Raw genomic sequence first — 20,785 nt, 5'->3', positions numbered from 1 at the left:
AGGTGGATTTGTCTGGGGTTGAACTAGCTTTTGTATGTGGTAGCCATGTTTGCACATTCAAATCTCAGCCCCTGTTCCTGGGATATTACAGTTTACATTGCCTGATTGAGATGAGAGAAACAATAACAAAAGAACAAATAACTCTTAGCAATTAGCTTAAAAGTTAATCACTATAAAGAATGAGTAATTATGTACCACATATAATTTGGCTAATGTTTTGGGTACCATATATTTATATAAAATGATTCATATTGAAAGCCTGTATGAATAATTAAAAATGAAACTTTACTTCATGCTTTCTTTTCTACTATGCTTTCTTTTATCTAACAGGGAACATTTTAAAATAGTTCTAGGATTCTTCCAACTTGGTTGTAATTGTTTCTTACCAACTTTCTTGGCTGGCTTAATTCATTAGCCTGTTGTACAGTCCTTATCAGTTCTTCCTAAGTTTTCAAAGATGCATGATCATCTCAGTTTCCTGATTAGTAATATGAGATCTCATGAAACCACTTTACAGGTGTTCTGTGTGACAGCAAAAGTTCTGTGTCCACAGAAGGCTGCCAAGAAACAGGAGAGCCTTTGGCGCTGCAACCAGATGCCAGCAGGTCTGGGTGAACATATATGTGAACTGAATGATTAAAAAAATAGGATGAGTAGAGCTCGAGAAAATTGTCTGTCACTGGACTCATTGTAGCTGAAGTTGGAACACCCAGATCTCTGGAATTTTATGTAGCACCCTTAGTTTTTGTGGCAAACACAAGACTAAAGGTTGTCAGGTGGTTTTTTTTTTTTTCATTATTTATTTACTTTACTGTTGTGACTATTAATATTTACTATTATTAATATTTACTATTAATATTTATCTTCTGATAATGCTTGCTGTTATTCCTAAACCACCTTATACCCAAATCACCACACAGAGACTGGGTTTATTTAGTTTAACCTAGAACACAATGCTGGGCAATAGTTACTCTCTCCTAGACCTCCATTCCCTCATAGTTTCCTAACACTTAGATTTCCCATATTATACTTGCTTTTCCTCACCCTTTCTCCTCCCACTCATTTCCTGCCCTCTGGCTCCTCCCCTTTCTTGTCCTCTGGCTCCTCCCTTTGTACAACATTGTGGTTAGTTGTTTTATTTTGGCCTGTTTACACACAGTTGAGACAGGATGCTCAGAGTAAGTATCACAATGCAATATCCGGATTGAAACCAGAGGGGTGAGGAGAAATCAGCATTTGAATGAACAAGGGTAAGGTGTATACATTTCAAAAGAACCTTGTACCAACACATTACTTCCCCATCAAAACTTCCCCTCCCTACTCTCCTCCCAGTCCATCCCTCAGACCCGTCCCATCATTCTTCTCTCACTTTCTCCTCAGAGAAGGGGAGGCCTCCCATGGATATCAACCCTCCTTGGAATACCAAGATGAAGTAAGACTAGGTGCATCTTCTCCTGTTGAGGCCAACAAGGCTGTCCAGTTAGGGGAAAGGGATCCAGAGGCAGGCATCAGTGTCAGAGATAGCCTCTGCTTCAGTTGTTAGAAGTTCCACATGAAGACCAAGCTGCACATTCATTACATATATGCCTAGGTCTGTCCCAGTCATGCTCTTTGGCTGGTGATTTCACTCTCTATTAGCCTGTAGGGGCGCAGGTTAGTTGATTCTGTAGGTTTTCCTGTGGTGTCCTTGACCTCTCTGATTCTTTCAGTCCTTTGTCCCCCCTTTCCATAAGATTTCCCATGCTCTGTCTAATGTTTGGCTGTGAGCCTCTGAATCTGTTTCAGTCAGTTTCTGGGTGAAGCATCTCAGAGGAGAGTTATGCTAAGCTCCTGTCTACAAGTATAGCAGAATATGATTAAGGGTGTCAGGGGTTGTCTATCCCTCATAGGGTGGGTCTCAAGTTGGGCCAGTTACTGGTTAGTCATTTCCTCAATTTCTGCTCCATCTTTATCCATGTGCATCTTGTACACAAGGCAAATTTTGGGTCAAAATTTTTGTGCATGGTTTGGTGTTCCTGTTCCTCCATTGGAAGTCTTGCCTGGTTACATGAGATGGCCATTTCAGGTCCCATATCTTCTGTTCCTAGGAATCTTAGCTAAGGTCTCCCTCACAGATTCCTGGGAGTTTCTGTTTTCCTAGGTATCTGTCTCAACCCAGAGTACCCCCCTCACCAATTTCTCTCTCCTCAGTCCTCCCTGCACTTGATTCCTCCTGTTTCCTATGCCACCCCTTTTCTACCCAACTCCCTTCCTCCATCCACTTCTGATGTCTTATTTTATTTTCCCTACTGAGTGAGGTTCAAACATCTTCCCTTAGCCCTCCCTGTTACTTGGCTTCTTGAGGTCTGTGGATTGTAGTATGGTTATCCTGTACTTTATGACTAATATCCACTTGTAAGTGAGTACATACCATGTATGTTTTTCTGGGTCTGGGTTACCTCAGGATATTTTCTGATAATCCATTTCCCCACAAATTTCATAATTTTCTTCTTTTTAATAGCTGAGTAGTATTCCATTGTGTAAATGTACCACAATTTCTTTAACCATTATTCATTTAAGGCACATCTAGGTTGTTTCCCATTTCTGGCTATTACAAACAAAGCTGCTATGAACATAGTTGAGCAAATGTTCTTGTTGTACGATGGAGCATCTTTTGGATATATGCCCATAAGTGGTATAGTTGGGTCTTGAAGTAGAACTACTCTCAATTTTATGAGAAACTGCCAAATTGATTTCCAAAATAATTGTACAAGTTTGCATTCCCACCAGCAATGGAGGAGGGTTCCCCTTTCTCCACATCTACTCCAGCATATGTTGTGTGTTTTTTTTTTTTATTTTTTTTTTTTTTTTTTTCCCCCCACGGTTTTGGTGGGTGTTTTCTTTTTTCTTTTTTTTTTTTTTTTTTTTTTTTTGTTTTTTTTTTTTGTTTTTTTTTTTTTTTTTTTTTTTTTTATCTTAGCCATTCTGATGGGTGTGAGGTGAAATCTCAGGATTACCTCACTGAGAATGATTATTTCTGGCTCCATCCATTTACTTAAAATTTTCATAATTTTGCTTTGATTAATAGCCACGTAATTGTCCATTGTGTAAATGTGACATGTGGTCGTTATCCATTCCTCAGCTGACAGATATCTGTGCTCACTCCATTTCTTGGTTATGGTGAACACAGTAGCAGTTAACATAGACGAGCAAGTATCTCTATAGATAGAGAGTCCTTTTGGTATATGCCCAGGGCTGATATAGATGGATCGTATGGTAGAACTACTTCTAGACTCTTAAAAATGAGAGTGTTGGGCTATAGAATGGTTATTACTAGCCCTACAATTAACGTGGCAGTATTATCCAACTTGCTATCACAAATAATAAGAGACAGATACCTGTTTGATTTTATGATTGCCTTATTTACCTTGGTCTGGGCGATGTTCCTACCTACGCTGCCTAAATAACCTCACTGTCCATCTCCCAGCCCCCATCCAATGTCATCTGCTTTAACCATCCTCATCTGGTCTATCTTTTAAACATAATCCCATGATACTTGCTTGTATTCTTCATCTGGGCCTTTTCATACCATTATTGGAGTCCTTCCTTCCAGCCCACATGGCATCCTCCTTCCTCCTCTCTTCCAGACCTTCTGTTTCCAGTGGTTCTCTAGAACTTGAAGCCTGGGAACCTTAGCCATGCCTACCCCATTCTGCCCTGCCCAGGTATGGGCTGTTTAATCAACCAATCAGGTATGTTTTAGGCAGGTTTAGAATTCTCTGCTTAGCTCAATATCTCATTTTTTAATTGGATTATTTGGTTTGTTGGTGTTTAATTTCTTGAGTTTTTTATATATTCTGGATATTAGCCCTTTGTCGGAGGCAAGATTGGTAAAGATGTTTTTCCAGTGTATAGACTGCCCTTTTGTTCTATTGATAGGGTCCTTTGCTTTACAAAAGCTTTTCACTTTCAAGAAGTCCAATTTATTAATTGTAGATCTAACAGCCTGAGTTCTTGGTGTTCTGTTCGGGAAGTTTCCTCCTGTGCCAATGAGTTCAAGGCTCTTATCCACTTTCTCCTCTAGCAGATTTAGTATGTCTAGTTTTATGTTGAAGTCTTTGATCCACTTGGACTTGAGTTTTGTGCAGGGTGATGAATATGGATCTTTTGCATTTTTCTACATGTAGACATCCAGTTAGACCAGCACCATTTGTTGAAGTTGCTCACGGTGGCTTTGAAGAGTGCAGTGGATCTATTCACTGGCCTAAATATTTCTGTCAAGACTCTAAAGTCAGTTTAGATGACTATGATAATTAGGTGAAACCTTTAGATATATATTTTCTATCTCTTGATATATTCCTGTGTCAGTAACTAGACTCTGTAGTTCAGAACTTTTTCAAATGTGTCAGAAATGTCAGACCCTGTTATGAGACATCCCGCTTCAGGGATCAGATGTCAGGCTGCGGGAGGGCAAAAGTGTAAACATGAGTTGAAAGTCTCTGTCGATGATGTACACCCAAACAGAAGAGCTGGAATACTCGATACAATGTGTTCATCCCCAAACTTCAGTAATGAACCTTTTCTCAGTATTGCTTAATCTTTTTTGACTGAAGTATTTAAAACAATAAGGCCTCAAAGGATGCCATTTCTTTTATAATACTTGTGAATAGTATATTTTTATAGTCAAGCATCTCAGGAGATTTGTTTTTATCGACTCCTGACACAGGAATCTTTTGTTGAAAATTTGTAAGATATGCTTTGCTGAATTTAGTACAAGCCATTACATTTTTTTATGTAAACTTCACACACAGCATGTATTTAAACATACTTGTGTAGTATGTCAGGAGGTTGTAGGGTTAGATTTTTCAAACGCCTACTTCATTTAAGCTTCCTAAACACCTGTGCCTCCCTTCCTATATGCCTCAACCTTTGGTAGGAGATTAGTAGGGAAAGGGTCTGTACACCCTTTTAATTTCTTCCTACTGATAAGGGTCAATGTGTGTTTTTGGGATTTACTGATCTCAGTCATCAGGACACTAGTCCAACAACAAAGCAACAGCAGTAACACCCATCAGCAGCAGTGGAATGGTTCAGTAGGAGCAATTAGACTCTGCCCAAATGACATGAGGAAGTGGCAAAACTCCACCAAAACACCATGAACAGTTCTCTAGAACATTTCTCTCTGTGAAGTCCAGCAAAGGATTCAAACTGTTGCAAAGCATAACAACGCAAAAGCATAGACATGCAGAAAACACTGTCTAACTGTCTGTGGCCTTACATTTAACCCTTCTCAGAATCCACACAAGGATGTTTTCAAGCTCACAAAACTCACACGATTCTCATTAAGTCTTTGGATCTATTTACTTCCTGCCCTTTGCTGAAAGGAAGGGTTGAATATTTACATATCCAAATTAATGGCTTATTACCTTAGTTGTACAAAAAATTTATTCTCATTAAAGTTTGGTGATACCAAGGAAGATCCCATGCCCAGGAGGCCAACACAAATAGGACTCCGTGTGTGTGTGTGTGTGTTGTTTGTTTGTGTTATTGCTATTGTTTTGTTTCAGTTTAGTATTTTTAAATGATTTATTTAATTTTATTTTATGTGCATTAGTGTGAACGTGTCTTATCCCGTGGAGCTGGGGCTACAGACAGTTGTGAGCTGCCATGTGTGTGCTGGGAATTGAACCTAGGTTCTTTCTTAACCCCTGAGCCATCTCTCCAGCCCCAGTTAAATATTTTTGTCAAAGAGAGAAAGAACATGATGTTGGGTGGAGGGTAGAATCTGGGAAAAGATGGGGGAGGGGAAATATGATCAAAAATATATTGTAATGATTTCTCAAATAATAAATAAAAACATAAAATTTGGATGAGAAATTGGAGCAAATCAATTGCCATCATGTTGGAAGTTTAGATACACAAGAATCCTGCTTTTCAGTATGTATAGATTTCTTCTTTATAAAGTGAGACATTTTCACATAGCATTTCTATCACAATACATGGGTGTCTACATATTAAGAGAGGAAATACTTGTATTCAGTAAAGTATTACTAGAATCTACATATGGTGGTTTTTAAATTTCCATCCAAGTCCAGGAATAATTATGATCCATTTAAGAAGGGTCTGGAAAGAGTTGATGAGCATACAGGGAAGCGGCCTCTGACTCTGGACCACACTCCTCCCATCACACATTTGCTCAGGTACATCCTGCCAGTGTGCAGATGCCAAGCAGAGCCCTTGGAGGAAATCAAATGGGAAGCCATAAAAGCCATGCATTTATCTCTTACTTCCAAATTTGTGAGCTCAATCCTGGCCTCTCTAGAACTGGAGATTCATTCCATGGCTGTCAATTTGAAGCATCTCTTGATGTTTTAATAGCCAATTAAATCAGCATGTATTTACAACTTATCTCTAATTATTACAAAAATATGTTTGACAAATTGATAAAAAAAAAAAAAGAACCTGCTTGAAATGTCAGCAGTTGATGAAAGCAGGATACTTCTACTGTTCTTTTCAGAGGGCCCTGAGAAGGACAAAGAGGCAGAAGTATAAACAGCTTATTGGACTGTTGTAAAAAATTATTAATATTTACTAATGGTTTATCTTCTGGTAATGCTGCTGTTAATCCTCAGCAGCTGTATAGCCAAATCACCACACAGAGACTGGGTTTTTAGTTAACCTAGAATACAATGCTGGGCAATATTTACTCCCTCCTAAACCTCCTAATGTTTTCTAACATTTAGATTTCCCACATTATACTTGCTTTTTGTGAAATCTTAGGTCTGGTTCTTAGGTCTGGCTCTCTCCTCCAGCTCTGCTCTCCTCGACCTCCTCTTGCCCCTCTCTTCCCACTCATCTCCTGCCATCTCGCTCCTCCCTTCTTTCCTGTTCTCTGGCTCCTCCCATTGCACAACATTGTATTTAGTTGCTTTATTTGTGTCCTGTTTACACAAGAGTTGAGACAGGATGCTTATAGTGAGTATCACAATGCAATATCTGGATTGAAACCAGAGAGTTGGGGGTGGGGAAATCAGCATTTGAATTAACAAGGGTAAGGCATATACATTTTAAAAGAACATTTTACCAACATTGGACAATTTGTTATGTGAGGGAAAACAACGGCGTGAAGTGGGAACGGATGCACACTCTTGAGCAATGCTAGTGATGTAGCTGGATGACTAGGCAGTTAGAAGAATCAAGATGGCTAGAAGCAAGGGTGTCTGAGGAAGAGCGATGTGAATAAACCCTGGAAATCAGAGCTCAGTCTGAGAAGGACTATTTCAACTGATTCTCAACAATCAGGGAGCCAATATGAGACTTCTTTGCTTATCCTGTGCCACCTCGGTCCTGGCATTAGCAACAGCATGATGGAAGCTATACAGGAAAAAGACAGCGTAAGCTTCATAGCTCCAAGACTCATCTACAAACTGTGGATGTATCTCCGCCTATAAGCAAATCAGCAGAGGCCAACATCCAGCACTTTCCGGTGGACCATTTAGTGGTTGATCTCACCCACAGAGCAGCAGTTCCTTCTTTGGGGAATTGATGTAGCCAATGGATTTACCTTCTTAGTACCTCTTGCCAGCACCAACACCTAGAGGATTAATAGGTGCCTGTTTTGACCAGTTGGTAACATGTATCATGTGGTCACATATGATGTGAAGGTCTGACAGTGAGGACACAGTCCTAGGAATCACTGGACTTTTTACCATCTCACCTGAAGAAAATACATTTGAATGGCTAGTGAGAGACCCAGCCAGGTTGCTGACTTAGGGAACATCTCCTGTAGAGTTGGGCTGCTCTGAGAGGGTTTTTAGGAAAAATTCGACTGCTAGAAGATACACTTAAGACCTCCCTGGACTCTTATCTGGTTGTTTCATTTGCACCTCATGGCCAGCAAAGAACTGCTGTGCTGACCTCTCCTCCTCCCCCTTGTGTTCCCTCAGGTTGACTTCAGAGCAACTTGAGTTCCTGCTGCTCCTTGGAATTCAGGGATTGCTGGAGAAGGTCCTGGCCGATCTCTGTGCTTACAGAATCTTCCCATTGTTACTTACCAGTAGACCTGGTCCACATCAGTTTTCCTTAGCCCTAATGCTAGCACCCAGTGAATCTTAAACCATGGCAGATACTTGCCTCTCTAGTCACTGGCAGTTTTTTTTCCCATGAAATATGTTTCCAAATGTAAAAACAAAGCCAAACTGAGACCCTTTGAAAAGGATGCAGATCTATTTAAGTCTTGCTCCATGTGGCTTTGAATCATTGTCTTAAGTAGTTTACTTCAAATATTACCTTTTCTAAAACTATGCACAGATATGTGTATGATTTTGAAGTGTATATAACAAAAGCACTAAAAAGATACCAAATAGAACAAAAATGTCCTCTTTATTCTGTTTTCTCTACATAAAGCATTTATTTCCCCTTTAGTATTTATTTATATGTTTATTTTAGGATATAGGCTCTTACTGTGTAGCCCAGGCTGGCCTGGAATTCACCGGAGTCTTAATCTTCTGTCTTCATTTCTTAAGTGCTGGGATTATACCACATGTACCTAGACAGTTCTAAAGTATTTACCTTTGTGTTTTTTATCAATCCCAAATGACTCCACTCAATACACTGTCTCAGTGCTTTTATGCCCATTCCTCGAATGTTCTTGATGATATGTCCAGCCTTATACCATTTACTCCGCTCTAATCTGGTCTGTCTGCACTTCATATTTTGTTATATAATGAGACTGTTGCCTTCTTTGGACTTCCTTTATTCCACAGAAGGGTTGTGCATTGTTTTGGGGGAAAAAAAAATCTTTTGTATCCATCATGCCTGGCCCTGTGTCTAGCAGGCAAGAGCTCCCAGTGAATGAGCTGCTTACATAGTAAAGAGGTTACCATTGGTTTTGCTTTGTATGTAATAAGCATGGCAGGAGACAGTGCTCTCAGATACACTGCAAACGTTGAAGTCCCCATGCTGCTGAGAGACACGGAAAGTCACTGAACTAAGTATCACTCATGAAAACCAACTTCATCACTGGTATCGATGGCCACGAACTTAAAGATCATTTACGATCAATTACAGATTACAGAGGAGGGGTCCACCGTTTCCTGTGTCATAGAGCGCACCAGGGGAGCGCTGGACTATGTTCGTGTTTTCTACATGATCTCACAGATCGAGTCAGAAAGCATCAATTACCTCGTTGATGACTTTGCCAATGCCAGTGGCACTATCACCTTCCTGCCTCGGCAGAGATCTGAGGTAAGCTCCGCTGCCTGGGTTTCTTCGGGTGCTTCCCAGAAACTGTTTCATCTTCTGTTTAGTTATTTACTGATTAGCATTTTGTCAGTGTTTAAACATTTTAAACTGTACGTGAAATTAGGTGTATCTATTGTTTTATAATACAGAAAAGAGTTTTCCTTTTCTGTAAGAGGAAAGTTAAGAATTTTGAATGTTAGTTTCATAAATTCTTTAATGCTGATACAATAATATTTATATAAATTGAGGATATATCTCCTAGATTTGTATTGTTGCATATTTTATTTATCTGTTTTTGAAACGTATAGCCAAGGTTGGTCTTGGTCTTGTCATCCTCCTGCCTCAGCCTCCTGAGTTCTGATGTTACAGATGCATATTAAAATCCCTGAATGTTTATATTGCTATCAAAGCACTTTACATTGTCGAGTTTATAAACAGCAGCCTTTTGTTCATAGTTTGATATCATAGGATAGCCAAGGGCAAGATGCCTTCAGACTCGATGTCTGGGAGAGGCTCGTTCTCTGCCCCACACCTGCAGTACTGTGTCATCTGGTAGAAAGAGTAAATGAGCTTCCCATGGCCTCCTTCATAAAGACAGTGATCTCATTCATTAATTCTCTGTTAAGACCCAGCTCCTTCCAAAGGCTCCATTCCTAATACCATTACCTTGGAAGCAAGATATTAACATGAATTTCTGGGGTAACACATTCAGTTTATTAAAGTAAATATTATTAAGGAATTAATATTATCAGATCTCTTATTTATATATGCCCACAAAGGTGTATATGTGTAAATGTGTAAGTTTGTGTAGAAATTAGTGATGTTTAATGGCAGTTTCAATCATATGTATAATTGAATGGGCTGTTTTTCCCAAGTGGTAATTACTACTGTGCTTTTGCATTAAAGGTGCTGAATCTATACGTTCTTGATGAGGACATCCCTGAGCTAAATGAATATTTTCGGGTGACATTGGTGTCTGCAGTTCCAGGAGATGGAAAACTTGGTTCAACTCCCATCAGTGGTGCCAGCATAGATCCTGAGAAGGAAACCACAGACATCACCATCAAAGCCAGTGACCACCCTTATGGTAAACCACTCTCTGAGGCAATGAGTGCTCTCTCTTCTCCTGCTGTCCTTGGTGTTTTCAAGAACTTCTTAAAAGTGAATCTGAGCTAGAACTCCTAAGGCCTCTTCAAGTGCTAGTGTCTTTGTTGCTATTTTGTAGGACATTGTTTATGAAAGTACTTTTGTATAGTTATAAAAAATCATTTAATTAAAATATTTATGTTGGTGTGTTAATATTGAAGTAATTGAAAACTTTAAAATAATACTTTGTATGACTGAAAGAAGGGTCTCTTTGAGTGTCTGGGTGGGCAACTGGGCATGTCTCTTCTGTATTTAGAGGCACATTTTAAGGGAAGTGTTGCATATTCTTCAGTGCACCATCAGTACAGCTGGATATCAATTTCAGAATTCCAGAAACTTGCCAAATATGAGCAAATGTTTGGAAATACTTTCAGTTTTGCTGTAGTGAAGTTATTTATTTCCTGTGTTTTCCTAAATTTAGTTAGCTTTCTTGGGTTGTACTTTTTCTTCTAGAATCTTCTGTAAGGCTGGATTTGTGGGATGGTACTGTTGAAATCTATTTTTGTCATTTAATATCTTGTTTTCTCCTTCTATGATAACTGAGAGTTTTGCTGGGTATAGTAGCCTGGGCTGACATCTGTGTTCTCTGAGGGTCTGCATGATATCCGTCCAGGCCCTTCTGGCTTTCATAGTCTCTGTTGAGAAGTCAGGTGTAATTCTGATGGGTTTGCCATTATACGTTCCTTGGCCTTTTTCCCTTGCAGCTTTTAGTAGTTTTTCTTTGTTCTGTATACTTGCTGTTTTGATTATTACAAGTTTTTACATTCCCTTAGTGTTTCTCTTGTTGATTGTTCAGTTGTATTATGTAAATTGCTTTAAATACAGACAAGGGAAATATTAACACTTTAATGTTTGACATTATGAATGCTTAAACACATTCTCAGTGTGGTTTACATTCCTAAAAGTCACAGGAAACTTCATGTTCGTCTGGCTCTTCCAGTGTTCTTGCCCCCTCTTCTACAGTGATTCTGAACCTTAGGTTCAGGGTTTGTGTTATAGATGTATTATTTGGAACAATTCTGTGTTGTTGATTGGTTGTAGTTTCTATAAAAGTCTCTATTTGTCAGGTGGGGTGGCACATATCTATAATCCCAGAACTCAGGGAGGCTGAGGTAGGTAGAGCTCAGTGAGTTTAAGCCCAGCCTGGTCTACAAAGCAAGTCCAGGACATCCAAGGCTACGCAGAGAAACCCTATATCACAAAAAAATCTCTGTCTATTGCATAGAGAAGTTAACTCCCCGAGGGGCAAGGACTACATTTACATATAGTATAAGGACACATATTTAGAATGTAGTTAGGGATTGTGCTAGTTTAGTAAAGTGGTGGTTGTAGGTTCGCCTCCAAGATCTACGTTACTAGCAATGGGTATTGGCTGGGTTCACAGTACCAGACATAATTCCTTTTTTGCTGAGAGGGTCTTAAGTTCCGTCAGAGAGCTTCTGGTCACTGTCAGGGTATGTGTGCCGCTACTGTACCCTTAGGAGCACTGTGCCATGGTGACTGTTGTTGTGGTTCATAGGTATCAAAGCTGGGTAGCATTATTGTTTACGTCCCTCTTACACCCTTAGTATTTGACATTATAAAGGCTTAAAAACAATTGTGGCTGTAGCTTTTGGCATTTTTAGAAGACATGATTACACATCTTACTCACCATCATGACTGCTTGAACATGAGCTGCACAAGGATGGTGCCAACAGACATGCCTAAGAGAGACAGGTGAACTCTCATGAAGCCTCAGCCCTGCACAAGGAACTACAGGCAACCAAGGAGTGCTGAGCGGGAGACACAGTCCGCTCTGAGGGAAGAGCACACAGATTGGTTATTGAATACCAAATAGTCAGCTCTGAAAACCTTTACATACAATTAACACATAAAGACTAAGCAGGTTGTATTTAAGAATATATATTTTATATGTACACATATATGTAAATAACAACAATTAATGAAGAGGCTATAAATTTGAAAGACAGCAAGGAAGGTTATATGGGGGAGGAAGGGAAAAATGACGTAATTATAATCTCAAAAATCAAAGAAATTTTAAAGTTGTAAGAAAAATATTCTGCATCAAACGTTAATTAGCTCATGTTAAAATCTTTTCTATGACTGTACAAGGCCGCCTCAGCTGACTAAGAGCCCTTTGTCTTTCTCTGCTAGGCTTGCTGCAGTTCTCCACAGGGCCGCCTCCTCAGCCTGAAGACGCGGTGGTTCTGCCTAGCAGGCGAGTGCCACACATCACAGTGCAGGAAGAGGAGGGGGAGATCCGTCTACTGGTCATCCGTGCGCAAGGGCTCCTTGGAAGGGTGACTGTGGAATACAGAACAGTGTCCTTGACAGCATTCAATCCAGGGGACTACAAGGTAGATAACACTAAGACTTTTGAATGTTTTGTTTCTATTTTATGTGTATGGGAGTTTCTTTAAATTTTTAAACTATTATCATTTATTACAATTTATTCAATTTATACCCCGGCTGTGGCCCCTTCCGTCATCTCCTCTCAGTCCCACCCTCCCTCTCTCTTCTTCCCCTAAACCCCTCTCCTAGTCCACTGATAGGGGAGGCTCTCCTCCCCATCCTCCTCTCTCAGGGGAAGGTGATCAAAGAGCCAGCCACTAAGTTCAGTCAGAGACAGTCCCTGCTCCCCTTACTAGGGACTCCCTTGGAGACTGAGTCTGTGGGCTACATGGTGTTTGTGTGCACCAAGTGTATGCCATCCCCATTGAGACCAGAGGAGAGCCTTAGGTCCCAGAAACCAGAGTTATAGAGAGTTGAGAGCCAACCTGTGGATGTTCAGGAAGAACAAGGGCTCTTAGCCACTGAGCCCTTTCTTCAGCCTATCACCACGCCTTTTGAAGCTGCATTTGTACCTCTGCTTTTGCACACAGTCCTAACAGAGGGCTGGAAGTGTCTTGCATTGTATGAGGAATCTATCAATCAAGAAAGTAAGCACTGGTTATTTCATGACCCTTTAAATGTGTCTAAGTTGACAGTTTATTGCACTAGAATATGGCACTTGGATAGCTACTATACCATACGTTGTACTGATCCTTAGGAGTCCCTGTGTAGTTGTTATAATGTGGTTTGTTACACTGGTTGGATACATGTAAAAATAGGATTCTTCATTTTTCAAAATCTCTAAGAAGGTCCACAAGATAAAGAGAAAATTACAAAGATATTATGTGTGCATGTGTTTTTTTTTTCAATTTTATCAATTTTTTTTCATCAAAGGAGCAGCAATATGACAGTTTAATATGGTACTAAGGATTTAGAAATTGACAGAGCCTTCTTTTTTCTTGATCTGTACATGTGTGATGGTACAGACACATCTTTCTTAACCTTAATTTATCTATATATTATTGATGTATTTGTTCATTGAGCAGGGTTACTCTGGGGATGAATGCCAACACTTCTTATTTTCTTTCTCCATTTTTTTTGGTGAATAAGAAATGAGAAAACAGAAGTCTACCTACTTTATTCAACTGAAAAATAAGTATTTGTTAGAGCTTGGGAGGTATCTAATTGATAGAGCATTTGACTGTCATATGCAAAGTCTTGCATTCAATTTCCAGCATCTCAAATAATAATAATAAATGCATGTGTGTTTAGAATTTACATCTCCATATTTACTTATATGTGTTTACTTTTTCCCATTTCAGAGTTAGTAACAATTTGCATATAGTAAACATTTTCATTTTGCAATTTTATTCACAGAGTAATTGTAATATGATGGATAAATCTCATTTGTGTTTCAGAGTATTACTGGCACAGTAGAATTTCAATCAGGAGAGAGATATAAATATATTTTTGTTAACATCACTGATAATTCCATCCCTGAACTGGAAAAATCTTTTAAAGTTGAGTTGTTTAACTCGGATGGAGGAGGTAAGATTGGTTACACATAAATATTGAGCATTTGCTTGTCTGCCAACCATGCGGCCACCAGATAGTGCCAATTCGATGATTCCTTTGAATTACTCAGACTGCAGTTGTGCCAACTGCACATTCACAACCCTAGACCACCAGGCTATTTTCCTTCGTTTAGAAATTTCTTACTGGTTCTATTAGAGCTTATTCCTAGTTCTGAGAGTCAGAAAACTGATTAGCAAAGGTCTTTGCAGTTAAAACTCGATGCACGGCAACACTTTCTCTGGTAACATGAAGCTGTCCGGGCTAGTTATTCCACGTGGTTGAGCCACACTTTTGTGTTCTTGCAGAGGAATGAATGTGCTCCTCAGGTAGGCTGCGTGGGCTGTGACATACGTGCACGGCACTGCACTGCCCTGGCTGGCGTAAGAAGGGCAGTGTTTTCATTCCTCCCACTGCAAAGCCGGGCATTATCTTATTCTTGTCAACATCTGCATCATTTACTCAAGAAATCATAGTATAGAAAGCTTTCAAAATGTAGGTCGGCCATTTTTATAGCAATTGTCTTGGTTTTGTATGAGTAAGTAAGCAAAATTCTGCTTGTCCATGCCTCTAACCTAGGTGAAGACAATGGGAACCAAGCCAGTGCTTGGGAGCAGAGGACAGATCCATAAACAACGCCACATGTTGGTGGATGTATAGGACAAAAAAAAACATATGCTGGAAGGGTGCATGTAAAAATACCACGCTTGCCCCTAGAGACAAGCTCACGTTGCCTCATCAGAGTTCTCAGGACAGCAGTTTCATGAGTGAAAAGATCAACGTAAAAGAACACTTATGAGAAATAGTTAGTGACTGTCACCAGTTTTGGTTAAGAAGGACTCATCACGGGCCAGGTGTGATATCACATGCCTTAATTCCAGCATTTTGGAAGCAGAGACAGATTGAACTCTGAGTTTGAGGCCAGTTTAATCTATATCAAGAGTTCCAGGCCAGCCAGGGCATAGCATGATTCTGGCGCAGAAAAAAACAAAAATCAATATTTTGCCGTTCTGGGATCAATCCAAAGGCCCCATACATACCTGAGAAGTCGCTGAGCATTGACCTGCATCCCATTCTGTGATCAGCAGATGTGACTGAGATATTTATCATTATAGTGGCACTTTGGAATTTAGCAACATTTCCTTAGACATTTAAATTATGCATTGTATACTGACTGGTGATGGACTCTCACTTGTAGTTTCCTACTGAGAAGTGGTGACAGATGAACTAAATTGTAAGGTCAGAGTAAGAGGAAAACCAGTGTAGATGTTGACCTTTGCTGTGTACTCATTCTTAGGGACTGGGTAATAAATGAACAACTTGCAGGGCCAAATTCTTTGTGGGTCAGAAGAGCACTCCTTGTGCCATAGTCTTTTCTCTCCAAAGTTGACAGGACACGCTAACCATGGCCTCAAGAGATATTTGGTGCTACTCCAGGTATATGTGATATTGAACTTTACATTTATTTCTTATGGCTTCTAGACAGTATGGGAGCAGAGCTTTGGTTGCTGGCGATCCACTCTGTTTCTGAGATGATTTTAGGCCATGGGTGTGTTCCAAGTTCTCACGCCTGAACTACTATAGTCTCTATTGAGGGAAGGACAAAAACCAAGACAGACCTTAACCTGGGCCTGTCAATCAAGGATATTGGTAAATGTGGCTTGATTTTCTTCTCTGTTCTTTTTCATCGTTATCCTTCCTTTCTTTGTAACTATTTTGCAAAATCACGGTTGGAGTATAAGGGGTATTAGATATGAAAGTATAACTTTTATATTTGTTATAGTTCTATATTGCTCAGGCATTATATATTTTAGAGTATTATTTTAATTATGTTTTTTAAGCTTTGCCAGATTTCTGTAAAATGCAGTGCCTTTGGTAGGTGAGAAAGCTGAGAGATTAAGGAAGCACAGTATTTTGTTGACCAGGGGCAGCTGGTATCCCTTATGAGGGGTAGACAGAGTTAAAGTGGGTTGACGGTCAAAGACTCTTCTGACAATGTCTGTGTCAAGTGGGCAGTGAAGTCTGAGAACAGTATATGTGGTCTGAATGTGTGGATGGGGAAATCTCAGATGTACTTCTCTAGTTTTAAATTACTTGTTAGTGAGAAGGTGACCTTCGCTGGGTTGTAAGTCTAAATATATGATTATATACACAACTATTATCTAATATTTTTAAATGCTACAGATTTATGTTATTGTAAATTAAATTACTGAAAAATTCCAAATTAAATTATTTAACATAGAGATTTTTAGTTACTATTTGTTTGGAGCGCTCCTTAAACTAGAAACATTTAATAAGTTCACACATGATGCTACATGGCATCACTCAGAACAACAGGCTGCATATGGAAGAATGTGCAACACTGAGTGGCTATTACTGTGTTTTCTTTTTTACTTGATTCGTTCTTCATTTCTCCTTGTGTTGCTGTGTGTTGTGTGGGCTGTCCCTGTGTGTCTCTTGTGAAGTGTCTGAAGTCTTTCGGGCTGATGGCAGTGGTAGTGGAGAAGGGGACGTGGATTTCTTCCTCCCACCTGTTCGCGCACATGGTAAGCAGCTGCCCCAAGTCATTGACTAGTAGTTTTGTTTTAGCTTCTCATCTCAGAGATAACCATACTAATCACTTCCCGTCATCTTCTGCAGCTAGATGACCCTTTGTGTGTCTTAACTCATTAACCATCACAGCAGCTTTAGGAAGAATTTCCCCTTGGCGATGGAGACAGAATTATACCTCTGTCTGCTCATGATGGCCAGGCCCTCCTCATGATGTGGAACCTACATGGTTTGCTGTCTCTGCCTGGATATAACTTTTTTTTTGCTTAATGCAAAAAATTAAAATTAAAAATAAACAATTGTTGAAAGTACTTTACATGGCTCTGAATACCTATAAAGTGATCAGTGGAACATTTTTATTTTCAGATTAAATCCATCCCAGTAATTTTCTGTAAAATAAGGAACATGAATCTTTGTATGCATCATTTGATCAAAACAAATGAGAAACATCAGAAAGAAATGAAGGGAAAATAAGTTTCTAGTTAATTGCTATTAAACAGAGGTTTCTTCTGAAATAGATTCATGTACAAACGTGCTCCAGCTTTTTATCCTAGTTGCTTTCACATGAGTGAGACTACTTAGAAGTGCTGCCTTATAAAGGAACACCATGTTGAGCCCTTCACTGCTCCTTTCCCAGTGTCAGGTTTTGCATATTGGCCTTGGTGCATGCTGCTCAGGCTGCTCCTCTCAGTTCTAATCAATCAGTACGTCATGCCATTGCTATCTGTGGCTGTTGCTTTTAGCACTTTTCTGCTGGCATTAATTTAAAAAATACCAATTAGGAGCCCACTCCGAATGCTTCTGTAGGCATTAGCATCTTTCTGCTGTGGATAGGGATTATTTGGGATCCGAGGAAACAAATCTATAATGATCTGATGGAAAAGCAGGCTTAGAGGTAATGCACATTGGAAACCAAGACTCTGCTTTTGGATGTATTAAAGTCCCAGGGAAAGCACTGTCTCAGTGAGTTCAGAGTTGGTTTGGCTTGTATGCATTAGAGGACAGCCGAGTCGTGGGAGACCTTCCTCACGTGCTTTGTGGGAGACAATGTTCTTTCATAGAGAAAGAAAAAGAAGAAAGATTCTCCCTATTCACCTCCAAGTGCTTGAGCAGCACTTGGTGCACAAGCGTGTGTGGCAGCCATTTGTGTCCACCTTTCTTCCTAAAGCAGATAGAATGTATTCCATTAATGGAAAGCATTACGTTTTCCCCAAATAGTTCCTTGTTGGCTTTTATGGTGGTTTGTAAAGTGCTGAGTAACATTTTTTTTTTTTTTCTATTTGTGGGAACTTGTATGTGCAGCCAGTCTGGGAGTGGCTTCGCAGATTCTGGTGACAATTGCTGCCTCCGACCATGCTCATGGGGTGTTTGAATTCAGCTCCGAGTCACTCTTTGTCAGTGGAACTGAACCAGAGGATGGGTACAGTACTGTAGTATTAAATGTGAGTACTTTTTGAGACCCTTCCTAATCGCAAAATGATGTAGTATATTGGGAAGACACGCTTTTCCTTCTCTTTTCTTTTTTTCTGTGTAGGTGGTTATGAGTGAGTGCAGATGGCCAACTGTTCATGTGGTTAGTGTGGGATTTTATTTACACAGAAACTCATTTGTTACTTTGAGGGCTCCTGACCTTTTAGAGACTATGATGTGTTAAACTTGAACCGAGGGAGACAGTTTGGAAATAGAGAAAAGCAGCCAGCCATCTGATTAGAGTTGCTCTAATCAGGACAACTGAAGCGCTATGGAGACGTGAAAGTGAGGCCCTGTGTGAGTGGCACGGAGCCTTCCAGGTTTTAGAGGAAGGAAAGGGGAACTTTGGGGATGGAAGAGTCCATCTTCAGGTCTGTCCTCCGGCAGGCAGGTTTGGTTTGTGCATCTCCTCATCAGAGGACGGTTCTACGGGTGTCCTCAGTCAGGTCAACTTTCCTGTCCAGAGCTCCTCAGTTACTGAGACTTGACCTATAGCTCATTACCCTTCATGGTGGACCTCTGTTATAACTGTGTTTTACAGTTTCTGCATTAGTTTAGATAGACTGTGGCAACAAACACCTCAAATGCTCAGTGGCTTAGAAAAGAAAATGGCCTCCGGGGGCTAGGGAGATATATCACTTAGCAAGGAAAGGTACTTTCCACCAAGCCCGACACCTGAGTTCCTTTATGGTGGAAGGAAAGCACTGACCCCTGAAAGACATCCTCTGCCCTCTACTCTCTTATGGTGGCATGCCCCTGAAATAAATAGATAGATATAGATGATAGATAGAAAGGTAGATGATAGATTGTTGAAAGATTATTAATATTTAATATCGATTTATATTTTAGTAAAGCAGTTATACGCGCAAATAACCACACAGAGAGATTACATTTAAATAATCTAGAACACAGTGCTACACATTAATTTCTCCATCCTAAACCTCCAAGCTAGTATAGCTTCCTCCTATTCAGATTTCTCACATTTTGCTTGCTTTTTAGTCATATCCTAGGACCAGTTCATTTCTCCTGATGTTTTTCAGTCTTCTCCTCATGGATCCCACCTGCACTCTGACCTTTCTCCTCCCTACGTGGGACCAGGATGTACCACCGTGTTCTCTGCATTGCTTAACATTTGCTGGTTGTCTTTATTGGCAACACAGAGAACAAGTGGTGGCATGTTTACACAAACTTGAGACAGGAGATGCTTAGAATAAACGTCACACTTCTGGCCTCCCACCCCCTGCCATCTTGCATCCCCTTGTGTGCACCTTATCTCAGCTGCTCTGCCCCAAACGCCCCTACTGGGAACCCCAGTCCCCCACGCAGCCCCATTTCCACTCCCACAAGATAAAAGAAACGATCATGAACCTGGAAAAATTAGCCAAACTGCAGGCACTAGTGCACATTGGTGGAAAAGGAACTGCTCACAGACAGAAGGTGGTTCACAGAACAGTCACAGCAAGTGATAAAACAAAACAAAAAACAAAAACACTGCAGTTCTTCTTAAAGAAGTTAGGGGTAAACAGTATCTGGGGCACTGAAGAGGTGAACATGTTGACAAACCAAGGAACAGTGATCTAAAGTTCAGGCATCTCTGGCAGCAAACACCTTCACCATTACAGGCCACGCTGAGAGAAACAGCTGACAGAAATGCTTCCCAGCATCCTAAACCAGCTTGGTGTAGACAGTCGGACTAGTTTAAGGAGACTGGCTGAAGCCCTGCCCAAACAATCTGTGGATAGAAAAACACCACTTGCTACTGGAGAAGATGATGATGAAGTTCCAGATCTGGTGGAGAATTTTAACGAGACTTCTAAGAATGAGGCAAACTGAACTGAGGCAACTTCTGAAGAAGGTGACACTCGCAGAAGTTACAGGAGCTGCTATTTGAAATTATGACTGCTTTAAAAATTCTTTTGTTTATAGAGCTGATAAAAGCCACATTGCTAATATTTTTAAGCTCAAGCCCCCTGGACACTGCAGCTCTTTTCAGTTTTTGCTTAGATACAAGTCATTCTTTGCAGCAAACTAAGCTGAAGAAGCCTGAGAATGAAGTTTAGAATAAAGTTTCTTTTAACTGCACTTTATTGTACTTCGGGCCAAATATATTGAAAATAACTTCCCTGAAAAATATAACTGGTCTATTCTTTACAGTGGAAGATGCACAGTGCTTTTCAGTAAGTATAAAAATATATATATATATAAGTATATATAATATATAAGTACATATATTATATAATATATAAGTACATATATAATATATAAGTATATAATACACACACACACACACACACACACACACACACATAATAAACACCACAAGGCAATGTCCAGATTAAAACCATGTCGTGGGATAGAGAAATCAGCATTTGAATGAACAAGGGTAAACTGTACATAGTTCACAAGAGCATTATGCCAACAATAGATGATAAATAGATAGATGATAGATAGATAGATAGATAGATAGATAGATAGATAGATAGATAGATAGATA

The 20,785-nt window shown here is 39.9% G+C and overlaps 1 protein-coding gene and 1 pseudogene across 1 annotated transcript in view; both read left to right on the top strand.

The window, feature by feature from the left end:
• Adgrv1 (adhesion G protein-coupled receptor V1) overlaps nt 1-20,785 on the top strand; it is a 520,333-nt gene that overhangs the window by 44,833 nt on the left and 454,715 nt on the right. Inside the window, exons 20-25 of the mRNA XM_055604066.1 lie at nt 9,049-9,225; nt 10,129-10,309; nt 12,523-12,725; nt 14,118-14,247; nt 16,737-16,817; nt 18,124-18,263. Coding sequence (XP_055460041.1) covers nt 9,049-9,225; nt 10,129-10,309; nt 12,523-12,725; nt 14,118-14,247; nt 16,737-16,817; nt 18,124-18,263 — 912 coding nt within the window. The remainder of the gene's footprint in view (nt 1-9,048; nt 9,226-10,128; nt 10,310-12,522; nt 12,726-14,117; nt 14,248-16,736; nt 16,818-18,123; nt 18,264-20,785) is intronic.
• Nucleotides 19,642-20,171, top strand: LOC129674173 (transcription factor BTF3-like; annotated as a pseudogene).

This window comes from Psammomys obesus, unplaced genomic scaffold (genome assembly GCF_907164565.1).
Source record: "Psammomys obesus unplaced genomic scaffold, mPsaObe1.curated_primary_1811, whole genome shotgun sequence".
Lineage (NCBI taxonomy): Eukaryota > Metazoa > Chordata > Mammalia > Rodentia > Muridae > Psammomys > Psammomys obesus.
The sequence above is the reverse complement of the archived record's forward strand: the minus strand, read 5'-3'. Positions and strand labels throughout refer to the sequence as shown.